The 17,682-nt window shown below is 48.0% G+C and overlaps 3 protein-coding genes across 3 annotated transcripts; all 3 read right to left on the bottom strand.

Moving 5' to 3' along the window:
• Positions 1 to 849: 849 nt before the first annotated feature.
• On the bottom strand, positions 850 to 3,695 carry ABOM_005099 (DnaJ domain protein; the record flags this gene model as incomplete). Its single annotated transcript, XM_022532228.1, has 4 exons — positions 850 to 2,182; positions 2,257 to 2,329; positions 2,421 to 3,548; positions 3,599 to 3,695. The coding sequence occupies 4 exons, from the start codon at positions 3,693 to 3,695 to the stop codon at positions 850 to 852; spliced, it is 2,631 nt and encodes an 876-aa protein (XP_022390480.1).
• A 1,364-nt stretch (positions 3,696 to 5,059) lies between these two features.
• Positions 5,060 to 8,272, bottom strand: ABOM_005098 (Zn(II)2Cys6 transcription factor; the record flags this gene model as incomplete). Its single annotated transcript, XM_022532227.1, has 2 exons — positions 5,060 to 5,968; positions 6,020 to 8,272. The coding sequence occupies 2 exons, from the start codon at positions 8,270 to 8,272 to the stop codon at positions 5,060 to 5,062; spliced, it is 3,162 nt and encodes a 1,053-aa protein (XP_022390481.1).
• A 2,248-nt stretch (positions 8,273 to 10,520) lies between these two features.
• ABOM_005097 (MFS transporter) lies at positions 10,521 to 12,525 on the bottom strand (the record flags this gene model as incomplete). The annotated part of the gene is made up of 3 exons (XM_022532226.1): positions 10,521 to 11,301; positions 11,375 to 12,284; positions 12,432 to 12,525. 3 exons carry the CDS (start codon positions 12,523 to 12,525, stop codon positions 10,521 to 10,523), a joined length of 1,785 nt encoding a protein of 594 aa, XP_022390476.1.
• Positions 12,526 to 17,682: the final 5,157 nt, after the last annotated feature.

Raw genomic sequence — 17,682 nt, 5'->3', positions numbered from 1 at the left:
CATTAGTACCAGTCCTCAATTGGTAATCACAAACGTGTGGCTCATCCTATGTGGTGTATTGGAGGGAGACGGCGGGGTCCACCGGATGGAGACTGACATGATTCCGATAAACCGGATGTTTAATCGACTTAGTCAAATTAAAACAGACTGGGCAATAAAGGCGAATGCAATTGGTTTATTACCTGGGAGGTAGAAGAATCTAACCTGTACCAGAAGTAAATGGAGCAGCGGCGAAAACTTCGCGACCGTCAAAGACCAAAAAGCCGAAAAAAGAAAGGGAGGGGAACAGCGGAGGCAAAGATAATATATGGTGACGGGGGACGCTATTCCATGTGACTCAGCGCCGAGTAACTACCGTACCGTTTCGTTTGGTCATCGACAACGAATTTTTCCCTGTTACCTCCCTTCGCGAGCCTTGGCCTCACCATTTCTTACCGTTTCGTCCCGTCATCGTTCCTCTCATGGCGGGGTCGTGGGGTCCCTCTTCGGCAGGTGGCGGCCTTAGGTTAGCAAGGGGAGGTCCTGGGCCGCAATCGGCCTAGGGCTCGGGGTTTAGGGTCTTTCCAGTCACGAAGTTACATTCATTTATTACGACTTTGATAGATAACGAGCCCTGGTCTGGATGTCAACCTGTACTTGGATCCAGTATATGCTCCCGTGAAATGAGCGGCTTCTCGCAAGCCCACAATGCGCCAGGCCTACAATGTATATATAATACAATGATACGAATGTCTCATCCCCTCTAATGTCACATAAATTGGAACAACCCCAATGCACCAACGCCCATCCTATGCAAAAGCGAAGAACCAAGAACCCCAGAAAGTAGATCGAACTCCAGCCTTGTATGCTTCAGATGACTTTTCCTCCATTCAGAATCCACTCCCGCGTCTGCCCCAGTTTCAGTATGCACTCCCGATGCATCTCCCGTGCGACCTCCCAGTGCTTCAGTACTTTAGCATCTTCATCTAATCCGCGTAGATACGCGCTGTAGCCGGCCTTGCCGCCCGACACTATCTCGTCGTCACTATCATTACCATCGCCCCCTCGGTCATCAGGGTCCTCATCCTGGCCATTGATCTTTAAGCGCGTCGAGTCACCAACGGCACTTATCCAGTTCGCTGCCATTCCAGTCTCGATAGCCTCCTGGCGTGCATTGAAATGATGCAGCATGCGTCGGTTAAAGTGATTCCATTCGCGCATGTAAGTCTTCATCTCTGCCACGTATCGGTCCCATGCCTTCCGAGGCAGCCCCAGCTGTTGGGAGCCTGCGCTGATTTGGACCGGTTGTGGCGGTTGCGGCCGTTTGGGTGGGTTTGGGCAAATAAGCTCCCGGGGGCGTACATCGCGCACCGTTGTCCTTTGGGGTTTAGCGCGGGATTCGAATGGCAAACTGGAATGAATATCTTGTAGATCTTCGATGCCACCATCTGTAGTGCTTATGAATGGAGCTGTCTTGCCCAGGTTCTTAAGGTCAAAGTGTCGACTTGTGGGCTTCGTATCCTCTTCCTTCCCTACGTTATCACTTGAAGGCGGCGTTGGTTTTGGCGGAGGCGCCACTTTGCTTTTGGCTGCTTTATCCGATTCCACAGTCGTATCTTTCGCAGGGGAGTCATCATCTAGATCCATGGCTTCTCCATCTTCCTCTCCTGCTCGAGCCGAGTCCTGCTTATCATCGTCTCCATCGACCGTTGCCTTTGCTTCCTCTGCCTCAGTTGCAACACTAGCAGCTTGCGGGGCGACTCGTGTTTTGGTAGCAGAGCGAGTATGTTTGCGAGGACTCCATGCACGCTGGGCATTCCCGGGTTGTTGCTGTTGCTGATGTCCGTTGTCCTTCGGCATGGCCCATAGTAGATCCTTGAATTTATCCGCCCAATCATCCGCGGAAAACTTGCCCTTAGTAAATGCTGTAGGCTGTTGCTCAAACGTTGAGCCAGACCGGGAAGGGTCATGATTAGATGTACTCGTAGAGTGGCTTGTTCGACCGGGGCTGTTCCTAGCAGCGGTACGCCCGCGACTCGATGAACCTTGCTTTGGTTGGGGTTGTTCTTTGTCCGAAGATGATGGAGTAAAAAAGTCAAACGTGTTCCAACTCGTTGCTGAAAATGGCTTCCGCAGGTCGTCATGGCTCTTGCTATTGAAGGCCCCAGTTGGCGGAACGTTTCGAGATCTAGGGGATTGCGATCTGCACAGACGAGTGACAAAAAGTTAGCTTCATACCTCGCACATCACCAATCCGGCACTAATGATTGGCCTTACTGTACGAATGGATCTCCGGCTCTAGAAGCCCCAAACATGTTTTGAGTCGAAGAGGCGCTGTCAGAATCATGCCCTATTCATTCGTTCCGTTAGTAGCTGAATCTTAGGCCCTCCTCCTATATGGATGAGATACGAGTCCGTCTTCATGGGCTAAGAATGCTCACCAGTTTTGGAGTCAAACTTTTGCTGAGTATGAAAGTTAGCATATCTCTGGTGAGGCCGAAGCCTGCTCTTGGGGACCGCTTTCGGCTTATGCTCCGGATTGGCGTCCTCGTCATCAATGTCACTTGAGCTTGTGGAAGTGTAGTTCCGATTATGGTCGGTTTTAAATTTGGGGCTTGCGCTTCGATGCCTGCCAGATTCTCGGGGAGTCGGGCTAGGTGGGTTTGTTCGCGCATGAGGCTTAGGACTTCCGGGTGATTCACGCATACTTGCAGAACGCCCGAGCCAAGCACTCGAGAAAAATGTTTTTTCTCCTCCAGTACCGGCGTACTTGCTGCCTGTTCGCTCAACTTCCGGGGTACTTGAATTTTCCTCACGGTTCTGGAAGCCTGCAGCAGCCTTCCTAGCTGTTGGTGAGGGGGCAGGACCAAAGAAATCTCTCATCTGGGGCCGTTCATTTCGAGGAACATTCGAATAAGATGAAGTGTTCGGAGCCATAGGTTCATCCCCACCAGCAGACCGCGGGGCAAACCCTTGCTTCTTTTTTGTAGAATGCGCGCGGGTGGACTCTGAACCAGCCGACTTGGGAGATGTCTTGAAATACTCGTACGCGGATTTCGGCCTTGTCGATTGACTCGCAGAAGAGGCATTGGTTCGGGGCGTAGCACCTGAGTACCCTGAGCGCCCTGTGCGAGGATCAAACTGGGACCAACCAGATGTGTGGTTTCCCTTCATGTCTTGAAACCCGCGATATGCATCAGCCCGTGTCTGCCCTTCATCATGCATCTTCTCCCACGGTTGTTTGGGGGCTGCCCGCGCGTAGCTTGCATATCTTTGGGCGCCAGAAGAAGGACCGCTGTGGAATGACTGTGGTCGCGACGCGAACGATGGCTTCGCAGCTTGAGGTTTTGCCGAAGGTGACGAAGGAAAGTTTTTGGAGGGAGCTTTTCGAGGGGAATTGGACTTCGGTGGTCCATAGTACTTTCCGTACCCAGCGCGTAAGCGGTCCGTGTCGTACCTCAACCGTTGTTGAGGATCGCTGAGGATCTCATTTGCAGCTTGAATGGCTTGGAACTTGGAAATAAATTCCACCTCTTTGCCAGGATTCCGATCTGGGTGGTATTTAAGAGCTAACAAATTAATGACAACCCAACTAACCAATCCACGGTCTACCTCATACCTAATTTCCTAAACTGCTTCTTAATGTCTTCAGCGTCCGCACTGGGCGTAAGACCTAAGTCTGCATAATAGTCCCTCCGGATGTCCACTTTCACCATCTTGAAAAATTGCCAGCCTGCCGGGCGACTCGTATATTTGTATCGTCAAATGAAGGTAGATCACGAAGTTCGCACCAAGATTCAATATTTTTGTACATGACCTGACATATCAAGCAACGTCGGGACAGCGGGATTCGGATGGATCAATGAAACAGGGGGGTTCGGCGTATGGATGTTTACTGCGGTAGAGAGCGAAAGAAGGGTCGGCCTATGGAGGGAATGACACGGACAAAGTGGGAGACAAAATTGACAAGCGGAATGCTTTCTCCCTCTTCGATTAAACTCAACTTGTAAACAGAACCTCCAAGCAACCGAAGAAACTACCCCTAAATTGTATACCACCAAGCCTCTGGTTAGTCGTTCCAACCCAGCATCTGACTTTGGGACTCTGTGTTGTATGTCCTCATCGATTGTTTGTTTAGCAGCGGAGGTGGAGTACGGCGAACTTTTTTCCTTATCGTTCTCGATAAACGGACATGATCTTCCCGATTTGAGGCACCCGAAAACACGGGAAAAGCAAGACCGTTGCGGGGAAGACAGTGGAACGTAAGCAAGAGCTGACGGCCAAACTGGACAGGAGAAAGACAGATAATAAGCACCGACAAGGGGGGAATCTGAGATCAAGACAGGGTGCAGCTGATCTAGCAGGAGCTAAAATAGGTCAGTTTGCATTGGCCAAAGCGTCGATAGATCTTGAAGATCACGAAGAGCAAACTGACGCGGGACACCTTTGGGATGGCTCCTCCTCGAGAATACTCAAACCAATGTCGAGTCTGGAAAGATAACACTCATATATAGTTGTTAATCAAGGACGCGATGGACATGCGCTGGCCAACGAAGGAAACAAAAGTGGAGGTCCAGTTGTCACGTTGTTGAAGTGAATCGAATAGTTTGATTGTTTGGGGTTTAGCGCTGGTTGTCCCGCCGAGCAACAACTCAATCGCCGAACTCTTTTTAGAGATACTAGTTTGTTGCTGCCCAATATCTTTCTATGGCCTCGTCTCTGGCCCTGACAGGCTTCAATCTCTACCCCACAACAGATCCATATTTATTCGGAAATTATTTGGTATTTCTTCACGCTCAATTGGGCCTTGGCAGACAGGATATCCAAGCAGAAAGATGCAAGCAGAATAAGAAAAAGGAAAAAAGAAAAGAAAAACAGAGGATAAAAGCAACTATGTACGGCATAGACACATATATATCCGGGGTCCAACCAAAAATTAGAACGTAACACAAAGGATCTGCTCCGTAAGATCAGTTCCATTTGTGGGCGTGACTTGGAGCAGTGACAAGGGCCAGGGGCCAAATATGAACAAACAAACTGTGGAATTTGAACGAGTATACAGGCCAACAATCCTCCTACCTTAGGCATCTGCGGATGGGCCAGCTCCCGAACCTCCGAAGAAGTACCCTTCAAGGAGATCATAGTTGGCATTCTCACTCCAGTCGTGTTGAAAGTCGACTGCCATGCCGAAACCCAGGTCGATTCCAACACTATGCCCGGCCCCGTGTCCTAGCGAGGGTACTGCCTGTACATCATAATCGGGATTCTCGTCAGACCCTAGAGGGACTTGACCCTCCGCACCGGCTACGTCGAAGTCCAGGAAATCCAGGCTAATTCCGGTTGATGATATCTCTTGGTCTGTTGGTTGGAACTGATGATGGCTAGGATTGGCAGTAACACTACTAGGTGACCCACTATGCTGTGGAGAGTTGCCATAAACGTACTGTTGCTGCGTCTGTGGAGAGACAGGGTTCTCGTAGTTCCCATAGTACTCCATGGATGGTGTTCGCTGAGGCCGGTTTGGTCGCTCTGAGGTGAAAGTAGAGGTGGATACATCAGAAAATTCCGGTCGGCCTGGGTAAGACTGTACTGATCGCCTTGTGCCATGCCGCTCAGGGATAGAACTATCGTTGAAAAGATCTCCAAGATTCATGTCAAATCTCGGAATTGGTCGTGTCGACCGTGTCTGGGTTTGCCTTCTAGACTGCCCGGGGGGAAGCCTCTGTCGTTGATCCATTGCATAGTGACCATTCTGTCTATTTCGACCAGCATACACTGCATTGGCATGTTGAGTTATAATGGTATTTGCTTGGAACCGAGTCAAGTCGACCTGCGATCCAAATCCAGTAGTAGATAAAGACATCTGCACCGTGGCTTTACTCATACGCTCAAAAGCATCACGACACGCTTCTGCAGGAGGGCATTTGTGCACTAAATCTCCCAGGACAGATGTGGCAGCAAGTACTGTGAAGTCCACTTCGTCTAGTGTCTATGATACAATTAGCTTCTATAGTCTTTCCCATATGCGCAGGAGACAAACCAAGCGACTTCGAACCACAGGCGAATGCCAGATTGCATATAGAAACGATATACCCGCCATGAAGATGTGGTGTGTAGCGAGATATGTATAGTTCACCAAGCGCACACGGTGCATTTGACGGTATATTCGAATAACCTTTTGTCCTGCCTCGGCCACCTTGTAATAGATATCATCTTCATCATCGGCTTCATCTACATTAGAAAACGAAGGACTAGAGACATCTTCAGCGGGTATAACCTCATCTGCTAACTCGGCGGGAACGGTTAGACTCTGTTGGTACAGCATGATAACAGCTTGCCAATAGTTCAATTCGAGAAATTCCACAGAGAACTGCACGCCTGTGTCTCGCTTCGTTGGAGCAGTCTGCTGCCATTCAATCAATCGCCGATGGATATCCTTGCGCCAGGAGCGGAATGAGTCAAAGCCTTGCAGGAATGGGGATATAAGATCAGATCGTGTAAATCTCCTTGCCGCATAAGGCACCTTGTTCTTCGCAAACCGCGATTGCTGATGTTGTAGAACATCTTGAATCTCAGACTGGAGAACTCGTAGCTTGAAGTAATGATGAGCTGCGTGTTTATAGCTCGGAGCGCCTTCTGGAGGCACCACGATCCCTGACTTGGTGATATATTGATCCTCCAACAAGGACGGAAACTCTGTGCTGATAGCCTGGTCGCTGATCCCAAAAGGGCGGCCAACACAACAACTAACCAGACGATCGAAACTATAGACACACCACCACAAGCGCCGGCGAAGATCACGAACCCACTCCCGGCGCCCCCGCTCACGGGTATCAATACGTGGCTTGTCTCTATCTTCGGCTCTCCTTTGCGGATGGTCAAGACTCTCATCCGCCAATGTATCAATACCTGTTCCATCTTCGTAATGTAAACCAAGGTCGACAGCCAACCGCATCGCAACGCCAACAATATACCATAGTCCAGGTGCAACGGGCCGTAGCAGGGCAAAATTGGCGAGGAGAAGCACTGCCTGCAGCTCTTCTAATGCTCCAAAACCGTCATTAGTGGAAGGAGCACCAACGAAGGACTCGAGATGAATGATTGCAGACGCATGATACTCCTCTGGTTGATATTGATGATTTGACAGTCGGGGCCTCTTCGCTGTGGATGGTGAACGGTCGCGTCCGTTTCCTTTCTCATCCCCTGGCTTGTCCTCGAATATAATACCAGCACCAATAGCGAACACAATGTTAAGCATGTAAAGGCTGCGAGGAGAGCGACTCTTTTCATCAACTGAGTAAGTACGATCAAGTAGTTCCATAAAATCATTGCGATGGAGAATGGGTATCTGAGGATTGGCATGTTCAAAATAGAGGCTGGCAAGCTTCTCAGCCAGTTCTCGCTCTGGGAACGCGGCGCATTTCATCATCGGTCTCGTTTGAAGACCGAAGAAAGAATCACGCCCCGTACTCCCAGCTGTACCAGTAGCGCTATGAGGTAGGCGCTCGCTTGGGCGCATGGGACCTCGCTCCGATGCATTCCCTGGGACAGAGCTTTTCACTGCAGCAAACACGACCCGGGCAAAAGAAATGCCAGAGGTTGACCCTAAATACCGAGGATCAGAGGTTCCTTGGACCGACACCATGCCAATATTCGATACCAAGTTATGTATCCTCCAATTATCTTCTCGTTCAGGATCTGCGTTGTTCTCCGAGTCTTCCCCGTTCTCTTTATGTTTGTCTGCTCTCGATACCGAGCCTTCTCTCTCCCCTTTCATTCGCATCGATTTGTCGCTCCCGTCAGATGCCAACACTTCAGCACCTGCAGGCGCGTCGGACCCAGCCACCTTTGCCTGAGCAGGATCATGGCCCGCCTCCACCTTAACCGCTTCTTCTTCGTCAAAAGCTACTGCTCCCTTATAATCGATTTGATGTTCCATCAGCACCTTCTCTAGGTATGTCACGCGAGCCTCTAGGAAGTATACATAGCTCCGGGGGATCTCTCTCTTGGTGATGGGGTCATATCCGACACACCGGACGCCGGCTTTTTCGCAGGACTGACATCGAGGAAGCCGTTGGTCGCAGCGGTTCTTGCGCAGGCGGCAACGGTTGCAGGCCGACACATTGCGGAATGAGGAGGAATTCGAGGCGGGGGCGGTGGAGGAAACGTTTGCCGATGTATGCTGATGAGATCGCGCCAACGACTCAGGGTGGATTGAAGAAGACTCAGTAGGCGGGCGTGGTCGTTTTCTCCCTATGGAGGTCGGCGAAGCCGGGGAAGTAGGGTTGAGCATGGCGGGAAAGGTACGGCGACGAGAAGCGCCAATGCACGAGCATGTCTCGCCGTTGGAGTCTGCGAAAAGTCGAATCAAGTGGGGAGGGAGGTGCACCGTAAATCCAGAGACACAGCAGCATTCATGTTAAAACATGCGCCGACTTCTCTTTTCTCGCCGGTCCTGGTTTTAGTCTGCACAGAGGCTTAGGAGATGATGGCCGGGAAACTGTCTCCTCAGTTGAACGGCGATCCGCGGGCTTTGTTAGTTTCCGAGATGATAGTCAGGGCCTGAGGTTCTTCGGTATCTGTCTGGAGGGCAAGACAGTCGCAGCCCATGACGGTGGTAGCCCGTCACCACACACGAAGTTTCAATTGTTGCGTAAGGTCCGACTGATTGGAGGCAAAAGTGAACAGAAGAAAAGAAAAGAAAAGGGAAAAAAACTGGAGTTCAAGATAGACCAAACTGGTGGAGCTGGCAATGGGGACGCTGCATTTACTTCGGTACTAGTAAGAATGTATGAACCGTGTAAAGCTGGGGTCGGATGGACTAGAGAAATCAGCCAATATGTGACTTTGCCAGAGCCACCCACAATCGACGAAAATCTCTTTGGCTTCATAATAATCCAATGTCTGGATCCCTCTCTGAATCATAGGGACACAGCACAGGTACTAGTAGTTGGGTGTCGCTCGACTTCTGAAGCAACTCCCCTAAAAGGAAGTCTACTAGGAAGCTCGGACGGTGAATGACAATACCGTAACCAAATACTACACGTGACCCTGTAACACCAAAGGTGAGATTGGTGATTGGCTACTGATAAGAAACATCGATGGTTTGTCAGTGACAATCAAAAATTACGCGTTTCCATGAGGGTACACAGTGGAGTCAAGATGAATACTTGGCAGCAACACCGTTCCCTCTAGACAACCAACTAACCTATGGCAATTATATTAATGTCCAACCCTTCGAAGTAATCATCTTAGTATCTATTCGCTCCCATGACTCTCGAGCTCAACTGGCGTGGTTGTCCGGTTGAGGAATAGTTTCCCGGCCTAACCCCTGTTGTTCCCTGGATCCCAGTCACTTTAGGGTATTAGAACTGTGATATTTGCCGGGATCTATATGGGATATCAATTACGGAGTAAACTATAGACTCAATCAAGCCTGGCGTATTCATCCTTCTTACGTACCTCTGCACGGTCCATTTGCTTAATGAGTCCATCTAGTGTGTGTACTAGTAGTGGACGAAGCGATAAGATCAACAGGATAAATTCTCCGGATCGGAGAGGGGAGTCACTAAATATGGCCCCAACTTATCACTCAATTGCCGAAGTAAAGCTAGAACATTCTCTCTAACATCAGTGACGCATATCATTGACTAGACATCTTTAGAAGACTAGACATCTTTAGAAGAGGTGGGGTAATAGTAGAAGGACCGTTGGCTGTAGAATGAGATTGAGAACTCTTCAAAACAGGAGAGCTGCAAGGAAAACGGGAACGGTAAACTACCGAGATAGAAGCCGACCAGGCGAACGTTTGGTCTGAATGTTCCCAGCATAATCTTGCCTCTGTTGGAATGATGTTGTCCGGCGTGGTGCAGCGTTGGGGGACGTTGAAGCTTATGTAAGGTACCAAAGTACGAGGGGCAATGCAAGGTATCTATCGCAGAGCGGGGCCAAAAGTGAAGATATTCGCAAGCATCGCGAGCACCAAGTCTACAGGGAACAACCCCGAGATGGAACAATCCAAGAAGTTAAATCAAGCCAAACAGGGAGAATTCGGAGGATTGTTCGTCCACCTTGTTCTCCAGAAATAGATTCTGCGCTCCGATGAGTTGGATATATGGTAATAACAAAGCCTCCCAGATGCATAATAGCGTGTGCCCAACCCAACAATGCTCGAATGATCATGAAAAAGAAATAGCCGACCCAATGCTTTTAAAGATGCATCCAGTCTATGAAATGCGCCTTCACCCAGACTTAAATCATGATGTAACACCAAAGGAAATAAACCAGAACGAAAATGAACAGAACCAAATCAAAGCTAGCCACCACCATGTGAGATATTCAACGAATCCAGAATGCAAGTTAAACAAGTGTATAAGACCAACAGTAGATGGATCAAAGGGGAAAAAAAATGGAAAGAAGAGAAAAGTAAACAGGAGGGAAATGGACCCAGCAAGCATGATGTCAGATAAAAGGAGACGTGGTAAATGATGTCGAATGTCATGCGGAATCGTGTTTAGGTCACGTCATGCGAAATGGCCAACTCAATCATGCTCGTGCTTGGCGTGAGTTTGTGTCAAATCGACGTTGAGCATTTCAGAATCGTCAACACTAGTCCGTGCAGAGGACAATAATCTCCGCACTTCTTCTGGGGTGGCGTCCTCCTTGCCCGCGGTGTACGAGCCCCGCAGGTTGTTCTCGCTTGCATTGCATTCACGCTGCTGGGTTTGCTTAGAGTCGGTTTTCGAGTCGCTCTCCTCCATCCAGAAGCTCTCGATGGCTCCAATTATGCAAACAATGCCACAGGCCCACCAGGCCAGCACAGAATATCCACTTTCGAGACCTTTAGAGTGAAGTAGGCCAGTTACGGTGGGACCGAAAGCACGGCTCAGACTTGCCGTCGAGGCAGCTGCACCATTGATGGATCCAAGGACTTTAGAGGACGGAGCAGCGTTGGCGAGCAAAATAGCAGTAGACGGGAAAGCGATGACATGGAAGGTGATCTTGCAGATTAAGGAAACGTATACCGCGGTCATCTGAAGCGCTTCAGGGAGGAGAATGAGGTATGGAACCAACAGGTAAAGAGGAGGCCAGACAAGAAGCACGAAGCGGAAAGTACGCAAAGTGCCATAGTGGCGGACAACAAATGGGAACAGCCAGAGCTGGGCAATCATAGAGTAAACACCCTGCACTGCGAGCATGAAGCCGATTGTCTTCGTGGGGAGACCGAGGCCTCCGGTAAATTTGAACGGCAATACGGTATCTTCGTCGGACTTGGGAGTGCTTAGGAAAACGGGCATCAGCTGATCAAAAGAGACGCTGTGGCTGTAATGGATGTTAGTATCAGCATCTGCCTTCGATCTACTAGTCGGAAAAAGCTCGGGTTGGTGCTACTTACTATGCGAGGATTCCGTAGGCAATGATGTTGAAAATAACTTGTTTAGTAAACGCCTTGGGAGTTCCGCCCTTCTCATTCTTCATCTGGCCTTCAATGTCGTCATCATCGGACAAGTTATCCAGATCCTTCATCGGGGACAACTGCGGGGAGGACTCGTTGCTCTTGTACTCGGGTGGGGGAACATCGTAGTCGAGATAATCCGCTTCCTGCGGTTCCACCTTGATACTCGTGTCGTCGGTCAGCTGTACAGAAGATCTGCGGCATTTTCCGATGAGCCAGTTGCCCAACTTCAAACCAATGTCCCGACGGTGCTTTTTTTCCGGATGGGTCTCCTCCAAGAACAGGAAGCCAACCACAATTCCGAACAGTAGAACAACAACGCAGACCACGTTGGGCAGCAGAAATGGGAAAGTTTCAAGGATAGTGCCGCGCTGAAATAGCCAGGGATAGTTTTCGCACGGCTGCGCCAGCGCACCGCCCATGGCGGGTCCGATGATCGATCCTAAGCACCAAACAAACGGCATGATCGAGTAAGCTCGGGGTTGATGTTCCTTGACCGTTACAATCTCCGCAACAGTCGTCTGAAGCACTCCAATGTTTCCGTTCAGCAAGCCTCCTAGAGCTCGGGCGACCATGGCAGTGGGTAGGTTGGGAGCAAATCCAAACACAATCATACTGATAGCGGTTCCGATCAGCCCCATGATTAGCACTGGCTTTCTGCCAATCTTGTCACTCATGCGTCCCCAGAACATGCCTGTAGAGAACTCGGCGAACGTAAACGCAGAGGTAATCATGCCTGCGTAAAGGGCAATTTTGCGATCATTGTCGGTCACGTGGAATGACTCTACCATGTGATAGACATAAGGAAAAATGGACATGAACGCAATTGGCTCGCAGATTCGGCAACATGCTTGTCAAGCTGTCAGTGATACACTCGGGGTCAAGGAGAAACATGGGCTGATAAGAATAGAGAAAAAGCAGCAAGAAGGTCGTTGCCACAGAAGATACGGTGCACATCCATATTCTGAAATTGGGTGAAAATCCAGTATTGACATACCTAACACGAAAAGTTGGCGTACAGGAAAGGCAGACCAATCACCACCGCCACCACCATCCTGGCGCTGTAGACCACCCGAGAGACGTTTGAACATTTTAACGGTAGAAACTCTGTTCTCGGATTGGAATACCCTTGCAAGGAAGGGAAAGGGATTTTAATCAGTCTCGTCCTTGCTACAAGATAGCAATTGACGGAAGATATGGCCGAGAGGAATGTGTCTCCGTTCCAGATCCTCTGGTCGTTCTCAAGGGAGGGAATGCAATGATGATAAGATCGTTGAAACCGGTAGCAGGGTCGTTTTTTTTTATAAAAAAAAATTATTTTTGCTAAAGGAGTTTCAACATATCTTGCCCCTGGCGCAATTTATTCTCAGTGTTGTTTTGACCGAATACCACCTGGATTGCTTTTCGACAATTGCACGGTAATCTCGCAAACCCTAATTGGGGACCAATATAGGGAACATCAAAAGGGGTGTTGAGAGGAATGAAGATTGAAGAGATAAAACCTTCCGAACCAATGGCGACGTGAAAAGCAACAGTGAGAAGGATTCAAATGTGTTGCCAGGTGTTGGAAGGAGGGAGGAGTCAAGAGTGGTTATAGTTGTCTTGAGGTCCGGTTGATTGAAGGATAGTTGTTAATGACCGAAACAGAAGCAAGAAGTCAATTAGATTGGAAGCGAAAAGGATATATATCGTTTGGAAAGGAAGAAGGACAGGAGAGGGAAGGAAATCAATTATAAAAGGAGGGACCTGGACGGGAAGTGGAATAAATGAAGTATTTGAAGTGGATAACTGAGATATGTGATCAGGCGAAAGACTAAAAAGCATCAAACTGCAGTACATCGATCATGACAATATGGAGTCCATTTCGGTTACAGCTGTACAAGAGAGTGATGCAGTACAGCAAACAGTTGAGCAGTAATGAGACCCACAATTGAATTATTATTTACGGATCATTTTTAATTTTTTTAGTTTTTGATTTTTTTAATATTATATATTATATTTTTTCGGTTTTAGTTTTAGTTTTTTTTTTCTTTTCTTTTTCTTTTTCTTTTTTTTTGGGTTAAGAAGGTTATGATGTTTTCAGCAGATAAACCGGCAGAAGCAGATTATGGATCGGAGCCGTCCAACTAAACCGGGAGACCAACCAGACCCGACAATGGGACGTACCACACCCACGGAAGGGAGGCCCAGTGCCTGCTAGAAAGGGGTGGAGCCAATAGCAAAACATAGTCAACAGAAAGTTACCAATCACTCCAGAGAAATGATTCATTGGAGGTCAGGTACTTTTAGGTACCGATTTTGCTTCCCCCGTACGGTGTTCAAGCAAGAAAGGGAAAAGTAGCCCGGCTCCTCATCGTACGTGAGTATTCGTTTCTTTTCCTGACGGAACTACACCGTAACTGCCTGCGGTATTATAATAACACCATTGGGATATTAAACAATAACAATCATCTTAAGAGTCGCCCCGTCGAATCAAACGAAAGCTGCGCCACGGCAGGATCGAATTCCGATTAGAGTCGGACTAACATGCTACAGGAACAGGTTACTACTATTCATCCTACCACCAAGAGGGGAATAATATAAAAAAAAACAAAAAAAAAAATAACAAATAAAAAGGGAGACTGAGAGAAAAGACAGTGGCCCAGCTGCTCCAAGCTGAGAGCCGCCGCCACAGATTGACTGGTAGACCCATGGACCTGAGCCCCGGGGCCCGGGGAAGTGAAAGAGAGTGTCTCTAGAAGCGCGCTAAACAGTCCCATAAGGCAAGGATGATCAGCTTTCCAGAAGTCTGGTTTAGTGCGACTTAGTGAGATGATAGATCTAACAGCCCCTACCCACTTTCTCTGTGGTGTGTCCCGCCCCCGAATAATTAGGTCCCCTCAGAGAGAGAAAAAAATAAAAAATAAAAAAAAGTAAAGAAAATAAATATCGAGGAAAATCCGTATGCATTCCGTATGATGTATGTACTGGTCCTGTATTGTGCCAGACATCTTCTCTCTCTCTCTCCCTCTGTCTGTATTCTGACCCACTCCAGCGGAATTCCAGAAAAGTCAGCCCACTCTAATGCTGGGTAATTCAACTAAATAGGCCAAAGATCCAGGATTTTATCTTTCCCATTTTAATTCTTATTATTTCAATTGCACACGAACAGGGATGTACTAACTATTACTTACGAGGCTGGGATTGGATGGACAAAGAATATATACAAGTCACACCACCGAGTTCTACTTACAACAAGAAATTAGCTTACATTGAAGTGACAAGCATTTAGCAGTCCTATTTGCGGGGGAACGGTGTGAATAACTTGTAGGAAACTTGACTTCATAGTGCTGCTAATATGCGGTGTACGCAGTACTCAGCCAGGGCCAGTGGTAGGTGCTACATCTTGATTCAGTAAATTAGGTCCCAAAAAAAGAGAGAAAAGGGGGGGGATCTCCAAAAAGAAGGAAGAGAGGCTAAACCGATCTGACATTGAGGGGGGGTTCCACAAAGAGATCAAGTAGAAAAGAAAGTGGAAAAAAAAAAAGAGAGAGAAGAAAAAAGGGTAGAAGGGATGAAAATCACAGGTACAGTACTACCATCATCAACAAAAAGAGGGTGGGTCCGATAATTATGGACTGGTAACGGTGGAGGAGAGGTGAGCAATCAACAATCAACCCTTACGGTGAGAAAGGCGCTATTGCTTCCTGTTACCCTAAGTGGGCCGGCAACGGGTTGGTGATCGGGAGACAGGATGATTGACGTTTACTACTAGTACTCATCTCAAGTTCATCTCCCTGTCGGAAATGGAAGAATGGAGCCATCTTCAGGAAGGATTTTCTTTCTTTCTTTCTTTCTTTTTCTCCCTTTTTTTAATAAAGAAAAGGAGAGAGAGACAGCGACAGAAAGCGACAGAGAGAGAGCAGAAAAAGAGCAGAGAAAAGTTTGGTAAATTTACATTCTAATTCAAATAGTTCGGATAACTCCTGCCGTAGGGTTGTTTTGGCCATAGAATTTGCTTGGATTTCCCACTGGCATGAGGGAGCAAGTAAGCATAACCCCTCGATATTCTCCTCTACTAAAATAGTTGGGCAAGAAAATCTTCCGGGGAACATAGTTGCTCGCCATAAGTACTACTACATGGACAGTCTCATTAGCCTTTTTTCACCATAATAGCAGCATAGTACCTGGGGCAGGAGCAGGAAGGGTGAGCTCTCGAGAAAAGGGTCAAAAGCGAGGAGTTGAGCTGTGTTGCAGCATATAATTTGATGCTGATTTACGCTGCATTCAAAACTCTATTTGCCCTTCTTTTAGGTTTTGGTCGGCCGGAAGAACAACAACACCTAAAAAAAAATTATTGTCGTTTGTTTCTACCTCATCCATTGAAAGGGACAACAGCTTTTGGGCAAATATCTTTGACGTCATTCTCGTTCAGTGCGAATTACCCGCATGTAGTGGGTACAGTTGCCAGTCTGTTGGGGTTTTCGCGACACTAAATATGACTATCGCAACAACGGCCATAACTGATACCCGACGATCCTCTATCGTTCTATTCCAAGGCATCTATATACGCTCTTCCAATCATAATGATAAATTGGACTAATTTCGGTCTGAAAAAGTAAGTGGGAAGAGAACGGAAAGAAAGAAGGGAACAAAAAGAGAAATAAATATTCAAAAGGTAAAAAATAGGAAGAATAAAAGACAGAGGGTTTCAAGCCATCCGTCCCGTTATTTGTGTATACAGGCGCTAAAAGAAAGGCGGAGGTGGGAACCTGTCCCCTCCCTCAGCCTAAGGACCAAGGGATTGGAATTCTATTGCAGATCCTGTCTGGCGATACAGGCCTCATACCGTACGGGCCAAGGTCGGGTACCTTATACAGTACATACATACCTCCATGATACGTAACAACTGCAAAAGGTAAATAGTAGATAGTATCACATAGGTGGTGGATCTCATAGTGCCTGACTTAGTGTCACCCCCGATTTGGGCCCACGCGAGCCAAACGGGGACGAGGAAGAGGGAAAGAAAAACGATAGAAGGAAGGATGCTGCAAGTGATCTCTTGACTTCTCACTGGGATGTGACAGGACCCATAGCCACTTAAGATTAGTTTCTATAGGAGCGCCTCAAGGAATTAATTGACAGGAGAAGCAGCTACGACGTCATCGTACTTTGGAAGGCAGCTATCCAATTTCAAGCAATTTGGTTTCTCAGGAATAGGGATTGTGGAAGAGAATTCCGAAAGTCAACTTGAAACTGAATCTGGTGATCAAATGTAGCCGTTGTGTTCACAACAGCCCATACACCACCACTACACATGGTTTCCACGAGGGAGGATGCAACCTAAAGACCCAATCCCAATATGGTGAAAGAGGTCCATTCTCAGGGAACACTTCCCGATGGGGTAAACCAGGCTGATCGAAAGCAAACAAATTGATTCTACTCATGTCCGACTCTGTCACGAGTATTTCCCCTCCAAAGAACAAACAGGTGCCACATTGAGGCCAATGCCAGTGCTTCTCCGGAGATCCCGATACGTTTACTACGGTACTCATTTATACGGTGACGTACCAATTCCCTTTTTTTTCTCTGTTTGGAATAATTTCTCCTTTGGGTTTAGACCATTCTTTACTCACGTACCATATACATGAAATACATACCTTCCTTCCTTCCTTCTTTTTTTTATATATATCTCTCTCTCGAAGGGCTAGGGGTAATTCAAATAAATTGATAGAGAAAGTGTTCCCCGAGTTCCTAGTGTTGGCGGGTGATGCAAAGATGTCACAATACATTATCTGGCGGTGTCGGCGCGTCGCTCTTCAAATCAATGTATGTTACGCAGGATAGGACGATTGAAAACATCGTGTCCATGTCGGTGGCCATTCGGACGGACCGGAGGGAAAAAACAAGAACACCCGATGAAATGTCCTGGCGATGCACCTAACAATGGATGCATCAATGCCAGTCATGTGAACCTCACTTGTCCGGAGTGTTACTGCCCGTGGGTGTTGGGCGTTGTCGATTCTCGGGGATTATTGGGCCGTTTACACCAATTGAGATGTTGACACTGACTAATAGGAGTCATTTGAAGGTCAAGCCAGTCGCGTCGGTGAGTTTGTTGGCAACTCAACGAGGAAGCCCTGCAGCAAGAGTGACTTCAAGTTGCTTCTGCGATGAAGTGGAGGTGAGGGGTAATCAGGGATCGTGAAATCACCGGCAGTAAGCGGTCAAGAGGTAGGAAGGAGGGGCTTGCAGATTCCTTGGGTACA

Source organism: Aspergillus bombycis, assembly GCF_001792695.1.
Source record: "Aspergillus bombycis strain NRRL26010 chromosome Unknown contig00029, whole genome shotgun sequence".
NCBI classification, from domain to species: domain Eukaryota; kingdom Fungi; phylum Ascomycota; class Eurotiomycetes; order Eurotiales; family Aspergillaceae; genus Aspergillus; species Aspergillus bombycis.
This window is presented reverse-complemented; position numbering and strand designations above follow the sequence as displayed.